The following is a 24,672-nucleotide window of genomic DNA, read 5'->3' as shown; positions in this document are numbered from 1 at the left end:
TAGGGAATCAAAGTCATCGTACATGAGGCCATAGTTCTTCTAGAACCCAACTGATCCTACATCAGCAAGCCCCGTGGGAGTGAAGGCAACAAAAAACTTCGCCTTAACAGGCAGGAACCTAGAGCAGAACCCAAAATAGTAGATTACTTGGAAAAATTATTATTTTGTGAGGACATTAAATTGTTAACAACTTTTATTTTGAAGGGTGTAACGGAAGTCGTTGTGTTCAACACCGCGTCTTGACTTGACCGTCGCGTGCAGGCTCGAGTGTCGTCCAGGGAAGCCCGCGCGCGCGTCCTGCTGGTTGGTGACGAGATGAGAGGAAGTCGGAAGAGCGTAGCCTGTTAGCCTCCGGTGTCCAGCCGCTGTGCGTCCAGGCCGCTGTGCAGCAGTAGCATTCCCCTGAGTGGAGCGGCACCACCGGACCGGCACGGCGGCTGCTGTCGCTGCCTGACTAGCTAACAGTAGTTGACTGGCTAACATTAGCTAACTAGCTCCGCCGGGCTCCCTGAATAGCTAACAGTAGCTGACTAGCTGACAGTAGCTAACAGTAGCTAGCTGGCTCCGCCCGCTGCCTTCACCAGTTTAAGTCGCTTCGAGAGACGGACGGTGGGGGGAAGGCAGGGCCTCCGGCACGTACGACTCCCTTTTCAGCTGACCGGAGAACGTAACACCCCGTTTTTCTGCTACATTCCCGCAGAGATGGGTGAGTAGACGGCTAGCCGTCCCGGCTCGCTGTGACACACCTGTTTTAACCCGTTTTTAATGAAACACGTTTGTGTGGTTGATGCTTGGCGGTGTGTGTGTCTTTTTGTCTGACGTTATAACGCGTCGTTAAACGTCACGTGAATGTTCCGTTATTCCATCTTTTAATGTCAGACGAACGGAAAGCTGACTCGTGCTAAAATGCCGTGCCCGTGCGCGTGCCCGCAGTGGGTGTGGGCCCCCGGCTGGGGTGGGGTGCCCCCTGACTCCACCAGCCTCTCCCGGTGGGTGTGGGGTTTTATTCTCTTTAGGAGATACTGAATTTGCTCCGTTCGTTCCTGATGGGATCCACTCGGAGCTGGAGCCGCTGGCGGCTCAGGGATGTCCTGCAGTGGCAGCACAGCCCCTCCATCTACACAGCTGTTATGCAATAGGATCCAACAAACCCCCCCTGCTGTCGTGTGTACTGATGGACTCCATCTAGCAGTGGTAGACACAGGTTAACAGGTTTCACTGACCAGAAGATGTTCTCTGCTAACACATTCTGTATCATTAAATGGTCCTAGAGCAGCATTTGTTTGACAGTCGTGTTCATCTCAGGATCGGTATCGTTGGTGTGAAGCAGCTGCTGAGGACGATGGTCGAGAATCTCATGTAACTGACAGCCCATAATCGGGTCAGAGCAACAGTATCTGTGGATCCATCATGATCTTGTGTGTTGATAAGAAATCAATAGAATATTCTTTAGAGTGCTGTCGGTCTCTAGAGTAACTGCAATGTTTTCTGGATCAGACAGCAGAAGGTTTGCTTTGAGAATAGCCTGGAAGATCGAAATACTAATAGAAATACTACTAATACACAAATACTACTAATACACGAATACTACTAATACACTACTAATATACTCCACAAAATGCAGCTCTGTCCTGTTCGTGAGTCCAAACAGAAAGATCACATGGTTAATGCTATGTTATGTTTCTGTTAGGAGTTATGGTCTCAGTTGGCCTCATCATGTGATGCGTGTGCAGCGCAACTAGATTGTTGGTTCAGCTTCTGCTGCAAACATGACCAGCGCTGGCACTGCACAGCAAGGTGGGTCCGGGTTCGAGTCCAGCTCTGTGTGTAGTTTGCATGTTCTCCCCATGTCTGCGTGGGTCCTCTCTGGGTTCTCCGTTTTGGATTATCTCACATCCAGACGCTGACTGCATCCTAAACACGCAAACTGGGTATTTAATTTGCTGCAACTGTGTGTGAGGTTTTTACTGTCTGAAGTCTGAGTAGGATGACAATCTCAACACAGACAGGCCCCCACTTCTTCATTCTCGCTGCACCAGGCAGACTCCATGCTGCTCCATGGTACTGATGTGTGTTCTTTGTGATCATGGTACTATATTAATATTCCATACGTTTCTTCATTTAAACTTAAAAGGTTCAGTTGTACAGCAATGCCACATTCCAGGTATTGATACTGATGACAACTAAAACGCGTTGTCCTCATTGTTGTTTCCTGGGTAAAGATCCCAGAATTGGAGCTCAGGCAGTGATATTAGTACAATATTAGTCCAGTCAGGAATTTGAGTGAAAAACTGCACCAAACTGAAAGTAAGGTGAAGTGAGAGAAAAAGGTGTCTGCAGTTGTGTTGCTTGTGATTGAGGGTCGTCCTCTGATTTGTGAGCAGCTTCCATTTTAATGCTGTTTGTGTTTTTCTGGCAGCTTTGATGTAATAGTTCAAGCTGATGGAGCCTGGGAGTTTTCTATCTGACAGCAACACACTGCAGTTACCACGGTGATCAACCACGAGGCCGTTCCCTCACTGACATGACTGTGGACAGACGGAGGCATGTGTGTCTTTTACACATTTGTCTGTTGAGCGCCCCACCATAACTGTACTTAATAAGGACAGGCCCTTATCATCAGAAATAAGGTCCAGATTTAGTCTTAATCTGCTGATATTTGCTACTGAATCAGATTTATCTTCTAGATTAAATGCACACACAAAGGCTCTCACTCATCCTACATAACACAATGTGCTGGTTCACTGTTGTCACCACTGACATAAATAGTGAAACATAATTGACAGATGAGATAAACAGTCTGCAGTGTTTTTATTCAATATAAAGGTTTACATTGTTGATCAATGAAATAATTAGTTTGAAAGCACATCATCATTGTGAGAATGGGTGATGAGGGGCAGGTGGGGGCTGTGTGTGGGTGATGAGGGGCAGGTGGGGGCTGTGTGTGGGTGATGAGAGGGTGTGTGGCGTTCACCAGGAGTGGACAGGCAGTGGACTAATGGAGGTTCTCCTCTGGGTTGGATGTTAACACGATCCCACTAATGTTCTGTCTGGTGTTGGGGAAACTGATGATGGCTGCAGCCCAATGCTCAAATCTCACACGTTGAAGAATGTTAGAGCTGCATAAATATCCTGAAATATCTTGATAATGTTTTCTTGGTTGTATTACCCTCCCTGATGTTTTGCACCTGCTACACCCTCACGATAAATACATTCATAAACTCTCAGTTGTTACCTTGTTGAGCCTTCTATATTAAACTTTAAACCAGATTATTATGTAAATGTAAAGTATGGTGGTTTAGAAGATCTAAAAGCACATTTCTGTTTTCTCCTTGTGAGAAGATGAAGATGCATTGATCTCTTCTGTGGTCCTGCACAACACGTAACTCCTGCAGGTAGAAAGTCACGCTGCAGCAGAGACCAAGATTAATTCAATGGTTTTGAAATAAAATTTTATTTGTGGTTGGTGGAAGTACCGTTTGATTCATCATCATGCCCTCGTGCTTTAGATCAGAACATATTCCATTCTGTTTCAACCCCCCTGGTGTGGTTAGTAGTCTGGGCCAGGTCCAACACACGTTGTTCAGAGTTTCACAGGATAACAGTGTTTATTTTCTGTCACGTCTGTTGATTGTGATGCGGTTCACCTCAGAAATGGTCAGTTGTTCCTGCCAGGCCTTCTCCAGAGGGGTACAGTCATGGCTGTGTCATCAGAAACCTGGACCATGGATTACTGTGCTTTCCTTTCATACCGTCTGTTGTTCGTCTGCCTTGGTTCAGATTTCTTTGTTTCAGGTCAGTTTTGTAACCTCTTAAATCTTCATGAATGTGTTTTCAGACAACCTGAGTGAAGCCCTGGAGAACCTGAAGCTGGCGTCCACCAACAGCGCCGCCGACAGCGTGGAGAGCTGCTTGGACTGTCTGCTGAAAGCGCTTGCCAACAACAGTGAGTAGCGTGTGATTCACACCAGCGTGTTGAAGCCTTTTTTTCGGGCTGACATGGCCGTATTATTGTTTAGTGTGAAAGTGTTGGACCCCCTCCTGGTTTCTTCTGTACACCTCGTTCTGAACTACGTCAGATCTTCAAGCATGAAATGAAGGCAGCTGGGAAAAATCCAAAAATCACGTTTTTAATGATTGTTTTATGCAATGAGGCAAAAATATGACCTAATGAAATGTATTTACCTCCTTAACTCAGTCGCTCCACCTTTAGCAGCAGCAAATACAACCAAACTCATTTACTCTTGGTGGTGAGAAACATTTATTGTCCTTTGCTGTGGAATGAGAATAAATCTAATCTACACCGTTTTATTTATTTTACACTGCTTTGGAATATTCTTTTTAATAAAAAGCTTGACTAAACCACGTATTTAATCAGATTATCTTCAAACAAAAATGAAGATGTAGCGTTAATGAGACCGATGTGAAAATCATTCTAAGACCCACAAGGCCATAAGTGTTTATGTTATATAGCTATTGCTTACCTGTTATTATTGTTCAATTATTAGTCTAATCAATACTCAGTAGTAACTAAAACTAAATCTGTTATAAGGATGGGCATTTCAAGCAAAAAATAACAGCTGACACACGTGTTGAGCTTCAGAGGGCGGCAGGTTTGTGTTTCATTGATATTAATCTTCTGTTTATCTTGCAGACACTGAGGCCAGTATGAAGATCCAGGAGATGGGTGTCCTGCCCCTGCTGCCCACCCTTTTGAACCCCCTGTCTTCCTGCACCACTAAAGTAGCCAACATCATAGCCGAGTTGGCCAAAAATGGTGAGGTTTGATGTCACACTTAACACATTGTCTTGTTTTGTCTCACATGTTTCTTCACAAACACGTCTTTAAAACAGTGGAGTTATGTTGTTAGTGGTGAAGTAAAATACTTGAGACATTAAACAGAAACGTGCTCGATTGAAAGGTGATTCTGCACCATCTCATCAGTCTTCCTCCGTCCCCCTAAGATTGCCGTGTATTTAGGTAATGACTCCAACATTTCATGACTGCGGTGACAGAGCGCTTCCATTTTCTGTAATGTCAGAGCAGGAAAAGCTTTTAAAGCAGAACGCACAGACTTGGCTGGAGCTGGGGTAAGAAAAGGTTAGGATAATGAATGGGTTCTGAGCAGGACTGCAGCTAATGATCACTCCCCAGCAGTCGCCACGCTTGGGAACAGCCCGCTGGCATTTATCTGTCACAGCTTCCGGAACGCTGTGCACACAGCCGGGGGACTGCTGAGCTGCAGAAAACTCCCTCTCTGTTGGACAGGGTGAACTTGATTGTTCAAAGCTGTGCCAGAAGATCTAATATTAGCACATATTTTATTATTCTTCATAAATCGCCAGTAGAGAAAAATGTCTCGATTCTACTTACATTCAGATTGTCAAATAAAATCCTGGTTAAGGTATCATCACTAGTGAAGGATCTGTACAGAACGTCTTGGTGATCCGTCTGCATTGTTTTGGAAATTTTGTGTTCTTTTTATATATTTTTCAAGGGGTAAAAAGTCCCTGAAGCAGGTTTATTTATTTAGCAGATGTATTCTCAATACTGAAATAATTTAAGTTTATGCAAATCTATAATCGAGTTTATCACATCAAACAATAAAGGATGTGCTCGTGAGGACCAGCAGTGGGGCTCGTCATGGCTTCAGATGAGCTTTACATGCATGTTAAAAGATCTGAACAGACTGCGTGTACAAGGCTTTTAAATCTTTAAGTGAGTTTGAGGTTTTTGTTCCAATTAATTTTTTTCTTTCTCATCTTGCTTTTTTTAACTGCTTGTTATCATTAATGATCTTATCTAAATGTTTAACAATTCCAACATCCCACTTGTGGAGCTAATGAGGGATTATCTTGTATTATCAGCAGGCCTGTATAAATACCATGCTTTTAAGATCAAGACTAATATACCGTTATCTGTCATGTGGAAGCGATGCCCTAGATATCCTTCTGGGGGAGAGGATGGGATGCGCTCGGTGAAATAATGCATCATTAATATGGTGAATATTTATGGTGTTACCCTCAGCAGCAGAAACCAAAAGTGTGTGTCTGCTGTCTTTGGCGTGGACAGAGACGGGACAGCAGCTTACCTTCATTTATTACATAGAGATCTGTTTGATGGCCTGTAGCATTGCTGCTAGGAGCCTTTTTTTCCACTCTTAGTCACATATCTGCATCAGGCAGGAAAAACACACCGCATGTCTAGTGAGCGAGACGAGGACACACCAGACACAGCAAGGTCCTGCAGATCCATGAGGTCCATCTCAGTCTGTAGAACCACCAACTACAGAAACAGTTTTGTGCTCATGCATTTGAAGCGTGTTCTGGATTTATGTAGTTCGTGCAACTATTACTGAATGCCAAAGCTTTTTTTACACGTTTGTGGGTTAAAGAAAAATTCTAAAACAATGAACAGACAATAGCTTAAGGTGTTTCCTCATATTGAGACACTTGTTTAATGAAAACGTACTCTCGTGCTTCGTTGTGATGGCACTTTTATAAGTTAGAGTTTAGACCAAAAAGCAATTTATAGATGAAAAACTAAATTTAATTAAAATGAGTGTGTGACTACTGTCAGAAATGTGTTCCTATTGTTTAAAAAAGGAACTGGAGGTCTGGATCTGGTTCTCTGGCCGCCTTGTTTCTTTATGCGCTGCACAGATGAGTGGTGCTGCTCCACTGTGGACACCCAGCATCCACACCGCAGCATCCCATCTGTTTAACATTCCAGCAATTTAAACTGTAGGATGAGGTGAGGCTGATGGAACACATTTGCTCTGGAGGATTGAAATGATTCTGTAATGGTTTTACCAGTAAAGTGGTGGAAGAATTGACTCCAGACTGTATACTGACCTTTGACCCAACACCCCTCTCCCACTTTCAGAGTTTATGCGGAGTCCCTGCGTTGAAGCCGGCCTCATCACACCTCTAATTCAGCTGCTAAACTCCACCGACCAGGAGGTCTTACTGCAGACCGGCCGAGCGCTTGGCAACATCTGTTATGACAGCCGTAAGTAGGAGTTTGTTTTGCTCTGGGACACGGAGTCCCTCGTGAGCCTTTCCTTCACCACTGCAGACCTAATAGAAAATGAGTAATCCAAATGATGCTGCTTCTTGTCTGCAGTAGACCAAGTTTTGACGTTTAACCACGTCTTCGTGCCACAGAAGCCTTTAAGGAGGTGAATTCATGGCCTACAGGGAAAGGCCGTTTGCACAGATGATACTAAAGCTGTTGCTCACTTCAGTAGAACTTCAGCTTCTTACCAGCTGCTGTAGTCATTTTATTCTACAGGAAAATATATTAAGTGTGTATTGCTTATAATAAAATAGTATAACGCTAATTAAAAGTGCTGCACTTCCATAGCATTGATAACAAAAACATGACACATAGTAGTCGCTGTAGCATAAATACCAACGCAGCAATTTAAAATGACAGAACGTCCATGTTTATGTTCACACGCTTCACACAACAGCACAACTTTAGTACTTCAGTCCATTTACTTAGCTCTGAAGTGGAATGTAAGTCCTAAAGCACACGTGCACGTCTCATCTGCAGCCTAAAGGCTTCTATTCATTGATTACATCCCGCTTCAGAGCGGTGATGTATTGTAATCGTCAATGTTCGTGTGTCCTTCCGTCCGTTAGTCCACCAAATATCTTCACAGCCGTTGCAGATATAAAGATGACACAAAAAGCACATGACTCAGGCAGCAAAGGGGATGAACATGAGATGATGACTTTGACCTTGAGAAAACTAGGTCAAATTCAAACTTTTCTACACTCAGGAAGATAGAAAGACAAGGGAGAAGGCCAGTGTGAGTAAGACCATAGATCAAAGCTAGTGCTTTGATCAATGACAGAAGGTCAGAGCACTAGCTTTGATCTTTGAACTATGCAAGTCGGTTAGGGTGAAATTTTGAATTCATGGCTGTCACGGGATGTTGCATTGATTCTTGTTTAGTATTTTAATGGTCTTAATACATTTTTTTTACTGTTTAGATTTTGAAATGTTTTTTTTGTTCTGTGTAACTTTGTTTCAGTAATTATCTTTCTTATCATTATTATTATTCTGCTGTTCTATGAGAGAGGTGATGCTTTATCCACCCCAGAGCAACTGTTTGTCCTTCACCAGTTATTTCTAAACAGATACAAAGAACATCATAATTTGATTCATTTTGCGAAGTCCAAATATCTTTATTCATGTCATGCAAAGACTTTTAATTCAGAACTAAAATGAATGAAGGGTTCATTTGCCTTTTGTGACTTGTGTGTTGTAATGAGATCTTACATATGGTTCAATTCTGATATTGAAGTAGTGATAGTCTCATCTCAGTGCTCATAATGCTGTAGGAGTGTGTGGAGGAGTGTGTGGAGGGCTGGGTGTTGCCACCACCCCGCCCCCCCTTCATTCATTCTGCTCTCCAGAAGTTTTCAGTGTTGCACAACTAAATCCTCTTCAGTGATAATGAAACATAACCGCTGTTATGAAAATGTTCGTGCTTTGTCCTCGCTGCATCCTTCCACCACAGTTCTTGAAACCTGGGCTAGTCTCGACGAGTCTGCAGAGAAACACACAAACCAGACACAAACTTCTCCTTAAAGAACGTAACAAAAGAGCCTTGGAGTCTCCATTCTGGAAATGACGTCATAGTGGCACCCAGTTTCATCATGTAGCCATTTTCAGTGTAACACAAACTATCACCATTTGTCTGAAAGCGACCCGTGCAGAATCACTGAGAAAGTAGCGAGTGAACAAATGGAGTTTAAATCCCTGGAGGAGGTTTGAGGCATGTTTGACCCCCCCAGAGGCGTTCATCACAGCTGTTGGTTCTGGGGAATAGTTGGTCCTCTTGTTGAAACGCTGGGCGTCTGAAATCTGATGTGACATTTGGTGAAACGGAGAGGGTCACGATGAGACGGCTTGATTTTATGATAGTGGGTGAGTGTGAGCAGCAGCTGTTCACCAGCACATAGAAACATTCCATGAGATGAAGCTGCTTGGCTTTTTTTTTGCTTCTGCAAAACAGTTGAAACTGGATGTTCTGAACCTGGACTGTTGTGTGCACACACTCCAGCACAGGTTACACAGCTGAAGTATTTCTCAAGGCTTTACCCTGATAATGTCAAAATAAGGAACATTTATTCAGAGGTCGCAGATTCTGTGAAACATCTTTGTTTTTAATGTATAAAAATGGGATATGATCTCATTTCTAATGCATATAAAGTTTGAGTGAGTTCAGTAAACAGTTACTGCAAATATAGAAAATTCAAAACCCATTTATAATTTCATTTTGAATTGCATACCCAGAACATAAACCCATTTTATTGTTTGTGATTTGGAAACTCCTCGGAGTCCTCCCAGGGGAGCTGGAGGGGTTTTCAGGGGACGAGTGGTGGAAGATGGATGGATGGACTTTAGTTCTGATCTCACATAAACCATTTGGTAATGTCTTAGTAGTGGATAAGGATTGACCATAACTAACCCTCTCTACTGAGGTCACCACTCCTAACATGAACGTTTGTTTCACAATAAGGCTCCATGTCTGCTTGCATGAACACGTGAGTCAGCACTAACAGCATGTGGATGGAACAGGAAGGAGAACGGGTGTGTTCAAACCGTAAGCGTGTCGCTGAATGAAAGGCAGACGTGCTGATGTGAAGGAGGCTGAGTCACGCGTCCCGCTCTAGCACACAAAGCCCTCGTGTTTCCTAAAGGTTGGGTTAGTGTAGTACAATCCAGAATGCTGTCGTCGTAGTAACCATCACTGAACGTGTCATGTCAGCAGTCAGTTTATTTAAGATCTGAGATTCTCTTTGATTTGACTATTTGTTTGCATCCTTCATTCTTTGCTGCAACACAGTGAAAATGTTTCTCTAGGTATGCAAGGAGAACTTCCTGTTAACATGCACATCAAAGATTATTTTTGTGGAATTTAATGGTTGAACCTTTTGATCACATGGATTATGATCATTATTTGATCTGGATTATCTTCATATCATTTACTTGTGGTCGTGATTCTTTTACTTCCTTTAATTTCATTTGATTATTTTGCATTGATTTGTGAGGTTTGTGCTGCTTATTAATATCATTTTGTGTGTTTTTTTCAGGCTGTGGTTATTTTTCTTCCCTTTTGTGTTTCTTGATTTGTGTCCTGGCCTCTTTGTTTTGCAGATGAGGGCAGGAGGGCCGTTGACCTGGCAGGAGGGGCTCAGATAGTAGCAGAACACATTAAGTCCCTCTACCAAAATACTGAGCCGGGAAATGAGAAGCTCTTGACTGTCTTTTGTGGCATGCTGATGAACTATAGCAGTGATAATGGTAATGAACATGAACTACTGTTACCTCACCTCTGATCCGTGGATGTTCTTTCTCCTACACAGACGTGTCATTACTGTGTCTGGTGGTTGAACTGAACCAGAGTCTCAGCTTTTCTTTCTCAGACTGACCTTCTCTTTCTGTATGGGTTTCTGCTGTTTCCAGTTTCTGCTCTGAGGTGTTCTGATGTTTTTGAGTCTGTGTACTGTGGGCTCTTTGTACCAGTCAGTTCTGCAGGTGCTGAGAGGAATGTTCTCCTGGAAAATTCTGGAGAACCTTTTCGTGTTTCCTACCTGCATTTGTAGTAACACATCTAAGCTGGCCATTATTTGATGTAGTGATTTCACTTTTGTGACAGAAAATGGCAACAGCTCACAAGCTTTTGCTTACTCTGCAAAAATTTTACACACATTTTTATTTGCCTCTGAAATTGTGTGTTGAACTAATTGCGTGTATGACTCATTCAGGGTTCTACAGAGGAGCTGAAATATTCCAAACTGAGTTCTTTGTCCTGCAGCCGTTCACACTACTGGTGAACCTCGGCTCACAGCGTAGTCGTTCCAGGTGACGTGATGTAAGTCAAGTGAACTGGTCTCCAGGCTAAACTGTAGATAACCATTCCCAGTTCTGTGCTGAACTTTAATTATTAATGTATTTTTAATAATGGTTGATACAAATTTATTTTAAGCTTTCAAACAATCTGATTTTTTAATATAGTACAGAAAAAACATCACCGTCTTGTTTCCAGCCGCCTCTTCTGCATTGTGGGTCACGGGGGTTGCGACAAGATAATAATATTATATGTGTTATTCTTACTTATTGTATAGTAGAATGATATTATGTGCGTTTATTGTTTTAGTAGTGACTAGTGTGTTTTTTTTGGAAAACCGATGTATAATCAAGAACAACGTAACTTGGAACAACGTAAGCAGAGGTTTACGTGTCATTTAAAAAAGTTCCTTAACTCCTTTCCTTCCTCCCTCCCTCCTTCCCTCCCTCCCTCCCCCCTTCCTTCCTCACTCCTTCCCTCCCTCCCTCCCCCCTTCCTTCCTCACTCCTTTCCTTCCCTCCCTTCCTTCCCTCCTTTGTCAGATGGTATTGGTGGTTCCATCACGCCGTAGGGATGTAGCTGTTGTGTTTGTTCTCCTTGCTGATCCAGGATAAATGTCTCCACTACTGGACTGTTTGTAGACGTTCTGGTCTGAAGGACTTTGGTGAGCCCGTCAAATGTGTCAGAGTGAACAAAGTGACCGGCTCAGATGTTTGATGTTCAGTTTTTATCTTTTTTCCATTATTTCATGGATGATGGGGTGTTTTCATTTTCCCTTCAGGATTGTGGAACTTTTGTCATCTATTCAATAAATAATTAGAAGAAAATTTTTACTTTCGTTTGGTCGTGGTTTGTTTTTCCACCATGTTCTTTCATTCTATTCTGAGCTATTCTGCCGTTTTGTCCTGGACGAGGGTTGTTTCTGCTCCACGTGGTGATTGTTTTAGCTTTCTGCAGCTTCTTGCCGTCTCTCCCTGCATACGTATACTTGTTAATGCTCTTCCTGATTGACTAACACTAAGCCAACTAAGTGAGTTCAACTTGATGTTTTATAATAACCAATAACTGCAGTGCACACGTGATGCCTGATAAATATGAGCTGTGGATCGTCAGATGTTACTCCAGACACACTCTCGCCTGTTGTAGGATGAAACTAAACTCATCAGACAGATGAACAGGATGTTTGAGCCGCTAAAACTGAGAACCATCAGACAAACTTGATATATTTTTAGATTGATGTAAACAATGAAAATCAAGAATGGAGTTGTAACACACAAACTCACTGGTTTGCTTCTTGTCTACAGAGATCATCAGCTCTTCTGTGTGATAAACCTCATCTTTATTTCCCTTATTGTTTCGTCATCAAATTTTCCCATCTGCTATTTCAACGCATTCAATGTAAAAAATGTAGTCTGTGATAAAGTGTTTTAGTGCTAAAGTCACACATCTGTTTTGTCTCCTTAAACTCCTGACTGAACTAAAAACACCTCTGGTGGGTCAGTTTAAACTTCCCCCTTCCTGTTTCCTGTTTTTGCTCACCTGCCCAAACTGATGGATCAATTTTTTTGTTTTCTACTATTCTATTATTTTTCTCTCACATGTGCATTTAGTTACCCTCTCACATCTTAAAAATGAAATGTAGAACTGACTGTCTTCTGCTGTTTGTGGTTTACTATGTAATTCTGATTTGTTTGTGAGAAAAGGTTTATGTAATAATGAAGTATTTAACACCAGCGTTAGATTGTACCTTCCATACTTCTGGCATGTTGTAGTATAAATAACAGGATTGTTAGTTTTCATTGAAATTTCTCCAAATACTGCAAGACAGAGGAATGAAAATGGAGTCGTTGCCTCCTCAGCACCACTCTGATATCAATTCATGTCAAATCTTGCAGTCAGTAAACTGTTTGTGTTGATGCACAACGGAAAGGTGCTGCAGCTAAAGCACAGGAATAAGTGACCAGACAAACCTAACACACCAGCGTACAGGTGGTAGCCTCCAGACGCCGTTGATTTGTAATCTAGTAGAATTTAATCAGTGCTGTGTGACTAGAGAAATGCACCTGTTGGCATCAGGTAACAAAGCCAGAGATTTTATGCGAGAATTCTGGAATTCATTCCTGGTCAAACCAGACCAGTAAAGGCTTTGTCCCCGCTGTGGTTTAATTGGTGTGAGATGTGTCGACTACTTTGGTTCTGTTTCATTAAATCAGGCTTAAATTTCTATAATATAACGTCTGGATCGTCCTGGTATTAACTGGATAACTCAAACTAACGCAGACCGATGACAGGTCAGGGTGGAGCAACCAGACTAGCATTGAACAGACGTTTGTTTCTGCTAATTATGTCTTTATAGCGTTTTATTCTGAAGGAGAAGAATTTCTCTCTGCTTTCCAAAGTGGTTATCAGTGCTGTTATTGTCACTTTCCAAGGGAAGTGTAAATCTTACTAAAGTGTGATTTGGGCAGACATTGACTGTTAAGGCTTAGTGGAGATGAATTCAGACCACCTGTGTCTCTAACATTTGAATAACAGCTGAGTAACTTCCTGCTTTCCTCTGTGTGTGTTTTCAGACTCCTTACAGGCCCAGCTGATTAACATGGGTGTGATTCCCACTCTGGTGAAGCTGCTGGGGATCCACTCCCACAACACAGCCCTGACAGAGATGTGTCTCATTGCCTTTGGGAATCTGGCTGAGCTCGGTCAGTAAAACCACAAACGATGTGAGCGACAGCTCAGAGCTGTGATATCGTTCCACTCATTCCTGTTACGTCTCTGACGCTGAGCTGAGGGCTAATGAGGGCTAAAGCCACAAAGAAAACAGAACATGTTTCACATCATTCTGAAATTTAATCTTTTGCTCTGATTAAATCAGATGACTTTCATTCTGAAGTTGTGAAATCAGTTTGCAAAATTAAAATGACAAGGTGTCGACTCGTGTGTAGTCCTGGCTGGTAAAGGACAGTTTTACTAGTTTCTAAAACGGTCTCTTTGTGCAGAACAGGCCTGTGAGGCTCCATGTGGAGGAGAGGATGTGTTCGTTCTCACGGGTTCTCTCACTTCCTCCGGTGTTTTCAGAATCCAGCAAGGAGCAGTTTGCCTCCACAAATATTGCTGAGGAGCTGGTGCGTCTCTTCCAGAAGCAGACGGAGCACGAGAAGAAGGAGATGATTTTTGAGGTTCTGGCTCCGCTTGCAGAAAATGGTACGGAACGGATTTTTAAATCTTCATTTAGTCCCTCTGACAGAGAACGACAGGAGCTGCAGCGTTTCCTCCTGCCTGAAGGTTAAACCCACATCCACCTGATAGAAATGATCGTGTGTGTGTGTGTGTGTGTGTGTGTGTGTGTGTGTGTGTGTGTTCAGCAGAGAGCCTCTTACTGTGGGTTGCAGTCATCACAGGCCCACTGTTGGTCTCCAGGACAACGGCCAGCTCTGTTTCGTTGCTCCTTCTCTGCCTCCTCATGTCTTTTGTTTGTCACATTGCCTGTTCATTACATCTGTAGAGGCAATAAAACAACTGGTTTTCTATGAAAATGTCAGTTATGGTCATACATATTTAGAGTGTGTATAATATATCAGAAAATTGTAACCGGAATCTTAGTATCTGTTGTTTTTCTTGTTTGTACTCTAAACTACAGGGTTAGACAAACACACTCCTTCGTGTGAACGAGGTGGAACTGATGAGTTAACACGCTTATAAAGATCACACCTTCCTCTAGCACTGATGCTCTTTTGTAATTAGATTTAAACCATTACAGAACATTTAATTTTCCAAAAAAAGAAACTTGTCCTCAATAGCATTTAACACTCAGAACAAACTTATAAACTGAGTTTGTCAGAGCCTGAAGAGAAGTCTTTGATCAGAAATAGATCAAAGACTATTTCTGATTAAACTCCATCGATAGAACTGATGGAGTTTAATCATCATATGTTTTCCTTTTCCTCTTCCTGTGGTTTAATGTTGCCTCAGGGCCACTCGTGTCTCCACCGACGGGTCCATGTTTACGTCAAACTTCAAATACCGGTGTGTCTGTGATGGATGGCCTTGTACACATGGTCGTATATAGAATAAAGTGGTTCCCTGACTGCAGCCGTGTTTCTTCCTCTGACTGTTCTCCCATCAGATATGATCAAGCTGCAGCTGGTGGACGCAGGTCTGGTGGAGTGTCTCCTGGAGGTGGTGGCTCAGACGGTGGACGGAGAGAGGGAGGAGGACATCGCCCAGCTCAAGACGGCCTCTGACCTCATGGTGCTGCTGCTGCTGGGAGGTAAACGCCTCAGGGTCATCCAGAGGAACGTCCACTCTTACCCGCTTCACCACAACCTGACATCATCGTCAACAGGAACTTCTTTTATTATTCTCATGGATTAGGATTCAAGACTTGATCCTATTAACAGGGAAAGAACCTCAAAGCTGTCAGGCAACCGTTTCATTCGTGAAGCGCTGAAAAAGACTCAACACCTCTTTTATACTTTCATATTTTACGCTTTTATATTTTTATATTTTGCTGTAGAATGAATTTGAAATGTGCAAATAAATTGAATAGATGGAGAAAAGTCAGAAAACATCAATAATTATCTTTTGACCAAGATGTTCTGACATTGTGATGATACAACATTATTTTAAAGACATTTTGATTAGCTAATGATTAGATTTTGGGTATTATTACATATTTAGTGTCTTTTTATTTTTTAGAGGCGGGATTATTGTAAATCAATCATTTGATAAAGTGCAGTGTAAATTATACAGTTTTTCATAAATCAACCCTTTTAATTTAGTTTTTTTGTAATTATTATTTATATCACAGCCAGTTATTTTTCACACAAAGGACTCCACTTTGGTTTGTGTCCTGTTTGTGTCCCTGATTCCAGTCCCCCCCCTTATCAGTGTGACGCCCTGCTGCCTCACTTCCTGATTCAGGCCCTCCTGTCTGTCTGACGTTCACCCTCGCGTCTTTCTGACGTTCACCTTCGCGTCTGACGTTCACCCTGTTGTCTGTCTGACGTTCACCCTGGTGTCTGTCTGACGTTCAACCTGGTGTCTGACGTTCACCATCGTGTCTGTCTGACGTTCACCCTGGTGTCTGTCTGACGTTCAACCTGGTGTCTGACGTTCACCCTGGTGTCTGACGTTCACCATCGTGTCTGTCTGACGTTCACCCTGGTGTCTGTATGACGTTCACCCTCGTGTCTGATGTTCACCATCGTGTCTGTCTGACGTTCACCCTGGAGTCTGTCTGACGTTCACCCTCGCGTCTTTCTGACGTTCACCTTCGCGTCTGACGTTCAACCTGGTGTCTGTCTGACGTTCACCCTAGTGTCTGTCTGACGTTCACCCTCGTGTCTGATGTTCACCTTCGAGTCTGACGTTCACCCTGGTGTCTGACGTTCACCTTCGTGTCTGATGTTCACCTTCGTGTCTGATGTTCACCCTGGTGTCTGACGTTCACCCTGGTGTCTGTCTGACGTTCACCCTCGTGTCTGATGTCACCCTGGTGTCTGACGTTCACCTTCGTGTCTGTCTGACGTTCACCCTGGTGTCTCATGTTCACCCTGGAGTCTGTCTAACGTTCACCCTCGCGTCTTTCTGACGTTCACCTTCGCGTCTGACGTTCACCCTGGTGTCTGTCTGACGTTCACCCTCGTGTCTGTCTGACGTTCACCCTCGTGTCTGATGTTCACCATCGTGTCTGTCTGACGTTCACCCTGGTGTCTGTCTGACGTTCACCTTGGTGTCTGTCTGACGTTCACCCTGGTGTCTGACGTTCACCTTCGTGTCTGACGTTCACCCTGGTGTCTGACGTTCACCTTTGTGTCTGACGTTCACCCTGGTGTCTGACGTTCACCTTCGTGTCTGACGTTCACCTTCGTGTCTGATGTTCACCCTGGTGTCTGTCTGACGTTCACCCTGGTGTCTGACGTTCACCCTGGTGTCTGTCTGACGTTCACCCTCGTGTCTGATGTCACCCTGGTGTCTGACGTTCACCTTCGTGTCTGTCTGACGTTCACCCTGGTGTCTCATGTTCACCCTGGTGTCTGTCTGACGTTCACCCTCGTGTCTGTCTGACGTTCACCCTGGTGTCTGTCTGACGTTCACCCTCATGTCTGACGTTCACCCTGGTGTCTGACGTTCACCCTGGTGTCTGACTTTCACCCTCATGTCTGATGTTCACCCTGGTGTCTGACGTTCACCTTCGTGTCTGACGTTCACCCTGGTGTCTGACGTTCACCCTCATGTCTGACGTTCACCCTGGTGTCTGACGTTCACCCTCATGTCTGACGTTCACCCTGTTGTCTGACTTTCACCCTGGTGTCTGACGTTCACCCTCATGTCTGACGTTCACCCTCGTGTTTGTCTGACGTTCACCCTGGTGTCTGACGTTCACCCTGGTGTCTGTCTGACGTTCACCCTCGTGTCTGATGTCACCCTGGTGTCTGACGTTCACCCTGGTGTCTGTCTGACGTTCACCCTCGTGTCTGATGTCACCCTGGTGTCTGACGTTCACCTTTGTGTCTGTCTGACGTTCACCCTGGTGTCTCATGTTCACCCTGGTGTCTGTCTGACGTTCACCCTCGTGTCTGTCTGACGTTCACCCTGGTGTCTGACGTTCACCCTGGTGTCTGACGTTCACCCTCATGTCTGATGTTCACCCTGGTGTCTGACGTTCACCTTCGTGTCTGACGTTCACCCTGGTGTCTCATGTTCACCTTGGTGTCGTTGTGTCTCTGCTCAGATGAGTCGATGCAGAAGCTGTTTGAGGGAGGAAAAGGCAGCGTCTTCCAGCGAGTCCTGTCCTGGATCCCGTCTCACAACCATCAGCTGCAGCTCGCCGGAGCGCTGGCCATCGCCAACTTCGCTCGCAACGGTAAGCTTCACTCCCCTCGGTGGTGATGAGGTCCCAGAACAACCAACCAGTTTGCCGTCCTCAGTGGGAGACTTGGAAATTACAGCAACGGAACAACATGAGGCAGAAAACTAGGACGCATGTTTTAGCTCATTTCTATTCATAACTCAGAAACGTGAGCCAGCACTGAGCAGGTTGTTGATCTTGGTGTGCAGACGGGAACTGCATCCACATGGTGGACACCGGGATCGTTGAGAAGCTGCTGGAGCTGCTGGATCGTCACGTAGAGGAGGGAAACGTCACAGTTCAACATGCAGCGCTGAGCGCCCTGAGGAACCTGGCCATCCCTGGTGAGACACGGCCCCCGCCTGAGCAGTGGGGGCTCCAGGGGTCCATCTGTGAAAATGAGTCATTTAAATTAATCTGTAGATAGTCCAATCAGACCTCATGTCAGCTGTGAAGAAGACGAATGAAAAACACAAAGACAGCAGACGGACAGTTCAGACAAACGTTCAGCTCCTCCAGAGGAAACCAGTTTAAGACTTTAAACTTTAGATGAGATGAAATTGGAGAAACAGTGTGAGGGCAACAAAAAGAAAGAAAACTCAAATAATACAACTCTGTTGTTTCCTCCTCAGTGGTGAACAAATCCAAGATGCTGTCAGCCGGAGTCGCAGACGTGGTTCTGAAGTTCCTGCAGTCGGAGATGCCTCCAGTCCAGTTCAAACTGCTGGGGACGCTGCGGATGCTCATCGACACACAAGGTTTGTGTTGAGTTCTCCACAGTGTAACACATTACAGTTTAAACACGTCACATTACACACGCCAGGTACCAGGGCTACTTTGTGTAGAACATTCAGACCGTGTAGAAAACATCTAGATGTACAGAAACGCCTCAAAAACCGTCTGACAGAAATCCACTTCTGTTTTATCTTTGTGGAAAAAAGGTACGAATGAAATGAAACGTGTTAGGGTGAGTTTTAGTGTAGAGAAGATCTGCAGGAGAATAAATGACACGTCTGTGTGTGTGTGTGTGTGTGTGTGTGTGTGTGTGTGTGTGTGTTCGTTCAGCTGAAGCTGCAGACCAGCTGGGAACCAATGGGAAGCTGGTGGAGCGACTGGTGGAATGGTGCGAAGCCAAAGATCACGCAGGAGTGATGGGCGAGTCCAACAGGCTGCTGTCGGCTCTCATCCGACACAGCAAGTCCAAGGTGAGACGCCCAGATCTCCAGGAGTGTGAAGCCGTTCACCACTAATGTGTGTGTGTCGTAATAAACATGGAAACACACACACGTCTCTTTAACACACATTTGCTGCCATGTCTGTATTTACTGGTACTTGATGACGTCATTTTCCTTCTTGATTGCAGGAAGTGGTCCGAACAGTCATCCAGGGAGGAGGCATGAAACACTTAGTTACCATGGCAACAAGTGAGCACATGATCATGCAGAATGAAGCGCTGGTTGCTTTGGGGCTCATAGCAGGACTGGATTTGGGTAAGAGCAAGATGAATGTGCAGAATTATAATCTGGTGTTTTCAGTGCTCTGAATTTACTACTGAACGTGTGACGATTACCTTTAAAACGCCGAAAGGATCCCTGAGGAACACAGAGATCAGACGGTTTTATTCCTGCTCTGGTTGGAACACAGAGATCAGACGGTTTTATTCCTGCTCTGGTTGGAACACAGAGATTAGACGGTTTTATTCCTGCTCTGGCTGGAACACAGAGATCAGACGGTTTTATTCCTGCTCTGGTTGGAACACAGAGATCAGACGGTTTTATTCCTGCTCTGGTTGGAACACAGAGATCAGACGGTTTTATTCCTGCTCTGGTTGGAACACAGAGATCAGACTGTTTTATTCCTGCTCTGGTTGGAACACAGAGATCATACGGTTTTATTCCTGCTCTGGTTGGAACACAGAGATCAGACGGTTTTATTCCTGCTCTGGTTGGAACACAGAGATCAGACGGTTTTATTCCTGCTCTGGTTGGAACACAGAGATCAGACGGTTTTATTCCTGCTCTTTTTGGAACACAGAGATCAGACGGTTTTATTCCTGCTCTGGTTGGAACACAGAGATCAGACGGTTTTATTCCTGCTCTGGTTGGAACACAGAGATCAGACGGTTTTATTCCTGCTCCTGTTGGAACAGAGATCAGACGGTTTTATTCCTGCTCCCGTTGGAACAGAGATCAGAAGGTTTTATTCCTGCTCCCGTTAGAACAGAGATCAGACGGTTTTATTCCTGCTCCCGTTGGAACAGATATCAGACGGTTTTATTCCTGCTCCCGTTGGAACAGAGATCAGACGGTTTTATTCCTGCTCCCGTTGGAACAGAGATCAGACGGTTTTATTCCTGCTCCCGTTGGAACAGATATCAGACGGTTTTATTCCTGCTCCCGTTGGAACAGAGATCAGACTGTTTTATTCCTGCTCCCGTTGGAACAGAGATCAGATGGTTTTATTCGATGCTCCCGTTGGAACAGATATCAGACGGTTTTATTCCTGCTCCCATTGGAACAGATATCAGACGGTTTTATTCCTGCTTCCGTTGGAACAGAGATCAGACTGTTTTATTCCTGCTCCCGTTGGAACAGATATCAGACGGTTTTATTCCTGCTCCCATTGGAACAGAGATGAGACGGTTTTATTCCTGCTCCCGTTGGAACAGAGATCAGACTGTTTTATTCCTGCTCCCGTTGGAACAGAGATCAGACGGTTTTATTCCTGCTCCCGTTGGGCTTAGGTGTGTCTGGACTGCAGGTTCCTGTTGCTGGATGGTTGTTAGTGTTGGAACAGGACGCTGTACAGAGATGTGACACTGAGGGTGTCACTGTGATGTTTCTGTGATAACACGCTCACGCTGTGCTTGTGGATTGCAGTGGCGGCTGAGAAGGACTTTGTGGGGGCCAGCCTGGTGTCGGTGCTCCACAGGCTGCTGTCGGACGAGAGGAGCGCCCCGGAGATCAAGTACAACTCCATGATCCTCATCTGTGCAGTCATGGGCTCAGGTCAGACTCACAACATGTCAGCGTGAACGATGACATCATTCTGGTGATAGCTCTGTCTGAGTGCCGGTGGTGTCTCCCCCCCCCGCCCGTTCTTTCTTTAGAGCCCCTCCACAAAGAGGTCCAGAGCCTGGCCTTCATAGACGTGGTGTCCAAGCTGAGGGCACACGAGAACAAAACGGTATCGCACCAGGCTTCTCTCACAGAGCAGCGGCTAACCGCCCAGAGCTGAATGACTGTCCCTCCCCCCACATCCACCCACCCACCCAAATGCCTGCCTGACCACCTGATGACACCCCATGACTGCTCTCCAGTGCTCCATCGTCATGTGCCAAGGTACACGTCTTGTTAACTGCCAGCAGACACGCGTAATGTCTCCGCCCCCCCTCCACCAGGGTTCGACTGGTGTCCCTCAACGCTTCAACCAATCACAGCTGAGCGTTTTCTGATAGAATGTGTTTGATTGATCAGAATCACCTGGACTTGAACACTAACACACTCCTGAAAGCCATAATCATGAACAGGTACAATGGAACCGTTTGGTCATCTGCTCAGCCCCATCAGGCCTGCAAAGCATTCTGGGTACAGGATCGCAGCTAAACAACACAGCGATGAGATTATTGAGGCTGCAGGTACTTCATGCCTTCAGGTTTTATAATGACGAAGCAAAAACACCGGTGTAACTAAAGCGTGTTAGTGACACTGGTCAGGAACCAGTGGAATCTGTTCGTTCTGGTCAAACATCAATCATGTCGTCTGGGTTTGACTCAGAAATGATTGGTTTTCATTTTTAGGGTAGATTTTTTTCCTTAAACTCAAGGGAATGGAGTTTGACTCCAGGTGTGAATGAATGCTGGATGGGATGATTTACCTGCAGCTGTAAAGCGTTAACGTTCTTCTACCCCCCATCTCTTCTAAACCCATCAGTCGAACCCTGGCCCCCACCTCCTCTTGTGCATGCATCTTCTGCTACAAGTAGGGGGAGCTAAAGCGCCATTAACTGATAAGAGACGACACTCTTTTACGACCATAGCTGTGACAACGTCCACCAACAGCTCATCAGTGAAAAAAGTGCATAAAAGAACAAAAAAAAGTTCCTGTTGTGAATTTTCTTTCATTTTTAACAAAAGCAGCCGTCCATCGTGTCCCGTAGCTCCAGTAGAAACTGGCTAGAAACTGCATGTTGTAGTCCTGTTGAAGGAGTGACCGTGTTCATCTGACCTCTGCTGCTTACACACCCCAAACTACAGCCCCCCCACAGCCGTCTGGATTAGACAAGAGAGATGTATCAGACTGGTAATCCCACAGGTGTCCAAACACATTCCTCCTGGTTCCTTTGCGGGAAGGGGAGTGTGTGAGGAGTAGGTGAAGCAAACACACACACACACACAGCTGGGTTGATGAGTCCAGTTCAGCTCCACGTCAGACCTGTGAGTAAAGGGAGGGAGTGTGTGTGTCCTGAACGTCCACTGCAGGACCCGTCAGGCCTGAAGCGTCACACACAGGATCACACACAGGATCACACACAGGATCACACACAGGATCACACACAGGATCACACACAGGATCACACACAGCATCACACACAGGATCACACACAGCATCACACAACATCACACACAGCATCACACACAGCATCACACACAGCACCACACAGCATCACACACAGCATCACACACAGCATCACACACAGCATCACACAGCATCACACACAGCATCACACAGCATCACACACAGCATCACACACAGCATCACACACAGCATCACACACAGCATCACACACATCACACACAACATCACACACAACATCACACACAGCATCACACACAGCATCACACACAGCATCACACACAGGATCACTCACAGCATCACACACAGCATCACACCGCATCACACACAGCATCACACAGCATCACACACAGCATCACACACAGCATCACACAGCATCACACACAGCATCACACACAGCATCACACAGCATCACACACAGCATCACACACATCACACACAACATCACACACAGCATCACACACAGCATCACACACAGCATCACTCACAGGATCACACACAGGATCACACAACATCACACACATCACACACAGCATCACACACAGGATCACACAGCATCACACACAGGATCACACACAGGATCACACAGCATCACACACAGGATCACACACAGGATCACACATGACACACAGCATCACACACAGGATCACACAGCATCACACACAGGATCACACACAGGATCACACACACAGTCAATGCCTCCAGATGATCAGGAGAGGACTTTGGACTTTTTTGAAGTCAGACAGCCTTCTTGCCCCACATGGAACCCAGTGCAGCAGATTCAGGTTGATTTTTCCCCGATTGCCCCTCCTGATAATCAGCAGTGAAAACTTTGGCCTGGATTTCTTTGGTAGTGTGAGGCGTGGCCCCCGGGGGCCGGTGTGATTTCTGATATTTGACTTTAGGAGTGACTCTGGAGTGTGACTCTGGAGGTTTACATCAGTACTAGTTCTGAACAGGAGCGTTTTTATTACCCATGAGAGACTCACCAGGGATCATGTGACCGCACTGCCAGGCAAGGGTAACCATGTTAGCCTCTTAGACTAATGTTAGCTGGGTCTTCACTACTGTTTCCTCGTTCACTTGTGTCCTTTTTGTTGACTTTTTCTGATCAGTAGAGAAACTGTCGCCCGTTTTGTTTACGTCACAGCTGATTGGACGAAGACCCGATGGTGCGTTCACTGTCATGCAGGAGTCCTGTGGCTGTGAAGACTGATTTCTATTCCAGTAGGTGGAATATTTTTGATATTCCAGAGCAGATGGTATGTGGAGAGTCTCATTTTGTCGGGTTAGGATTTTAAAGTCCCTGTAGTGTGAGCCTGGCCTCCGGGGGGGGCGGGGTCAACAAAATAAACCCTAGAGACTAGGTTGATCAAAGTGCTGCTAAAAGTCGTTTTTCACACTGATTTCAACTAAATTTTGTTTTTTGTATTGTTACTTAAAACCAACTGGCATTTTTAAATTTGATATTTTTTACTTTTTTTGAATTGATAAATGAAAAGCTAAGAAACACCAGGAACAAGATGGGACCCCGGGTCAGCATGAGGGTCACGCCGTCATCCTGTTACAAACATTGATCTAGTTTATAAGGAAACCAGTGAGAATTTACTGAGTGGAGTAAATGGGGAGCCTTCCTACTGGGGGGGACAGATGTGTGTGACGTGAACACGCTGTTTGGAAAAGGAACGTGTGGGACGTAGCGAGTGGCTAGCTGACGTTCATTGTGTGTGTGTAGCAGCACCGCCTCATCCGAAGGACGGGATTCTCTTCAGATGATCTTCTAGTCAGAGACCTTCACTTCTCAGCATCTGCAGCACTGTTAACATGTCATGATGTGTTTCCTGTTCGTTTTTTTAATGTATGAATGGTTATTTATCAGATTTATGCTCTTCTACTGACACATACCAGAGGAGACGTATCCATAGTAACTGCATAAAATACTATAAACTTACGTGTTTGTTGTAAATGTCATGAGTTGTACATTTGGAGGATTGTAACTCAGCAGATAATAAAAAGATGATAGCTGGTCATGGCTGGTGTGTTTATTCCAACCTGATCAGACCTGATGATCATTTTGATTCCATTCAAAGCGGTGATGTAATGTCAGTGTCCGTCTGTCCGTCCGTCAGTCCACCAAATGTCTCCACAACCGTTCAGAAAGATGAAACAAAAAGCACATGACTCAGGCAGCAGAGGGGGTGGAGATGAGAAGATGACCTTGACTTTGAGAAAACTAGGTCAAGATCACCTTTCAACTTTTGTACACTCAGGAACCGATTAAGATAGAAAGATTAAGAAGGTCAGTGTAAGACCATAGATCAAAGCTAGTGCTTCTTCTATGCACTTGTCAGGCAGTACTTTCAGGTACCCTGACCTA

The 24,672-nt window shown here is 44.8% G+C and overlaps 1 protein-coding gene across 3 annotated transcripts in view; it reads left to right on the top strand.

The window, feature by feature from the left end:
* The first annotated feature begins 237 nt into the window (after positions 1-237).
* Positions 238-24,672, top strand: part of rap1gds1 (RAP1, GTP-GDP dissociation stimulator 1) — a 32,185-nt gene continuing 7,750 nt past the window's right edge. Inside the window, exons 1-15 of one of the 3 annotated variants that reach the window (XR_011034307.1) lie at positions 238-706; positions 3,839-3,946; positions 4,655-4,777; positions 6,887-7,012; positions 10,175-10,321; positions 13,442-13,570; positions 13,947-14,072; positions 14,995-15,138; positions 17,605-17,736; positions 17,931-18,065; positions 18,354-18,479; positions 18,787-18,926; positions 19,085-19,211; positions 20,601-20,729; positions 20,831-21,062. Coding sequence is in view for 2 of the 3 variants with exons in the window: in XM_068307602.1 (XP_068163703.1) it covers positions 703-706; positions 3,839-3,946; positions 4,655-4,777; positions 6,887-7,012; positions 10,175-10,321; positions 13,442-13,570; positions 13,947-14,072; positions 14,995-15,138; positions 17,605-17,736; positions 17,931-18,065; positions 18,354-18,479; positions 18,787-18,926; positions 19,085-19,211; positions 20,601-20,729; positions 20,831-20,958 (1,824 nt within the window). In the remaining variant the exon portion in view is untranslated. Of the gene's footprint in view, positions 707-3,838; positions 3,947-4,654; positions 4,778-6,886; positions 7,013-10,174; positions 10,322-13,441; positions 13,571-13,946; positions 14,073-14,994; positions 15,139-17,604; positions 17,737-17,930; positions 18,066-18,353; positions 18,480-18,786; positions 18,927-19,084; positions 19,212-20,600; positions 20,730-20,830; positions 24,326-24,672 lie in introns of those variants that run through there. The other 2 variants (XM_068307602.1, XM_068307603.1) reach the window with 2 other exon arrangements.

Source organism: Antennarius striatus, chromosome 23 (genome assembly GCF_040054535.1).
Source record: "Antennarius striatus isolate MH-2024 chromosome 23, ASM4005453v1, whole genome shotgun sequence".
Classification (NCBI taxonomy): Eukaryota; Metazoa; Chordata; class Actinopteri; order Lophiiformes; family Antennariidae; genus Antennarius; species Antennarius striatus.
Note: the sequence above shows the minus strand (reverse complement) of the source record. Positions and strands in the feature narration are given on the sequence as shown.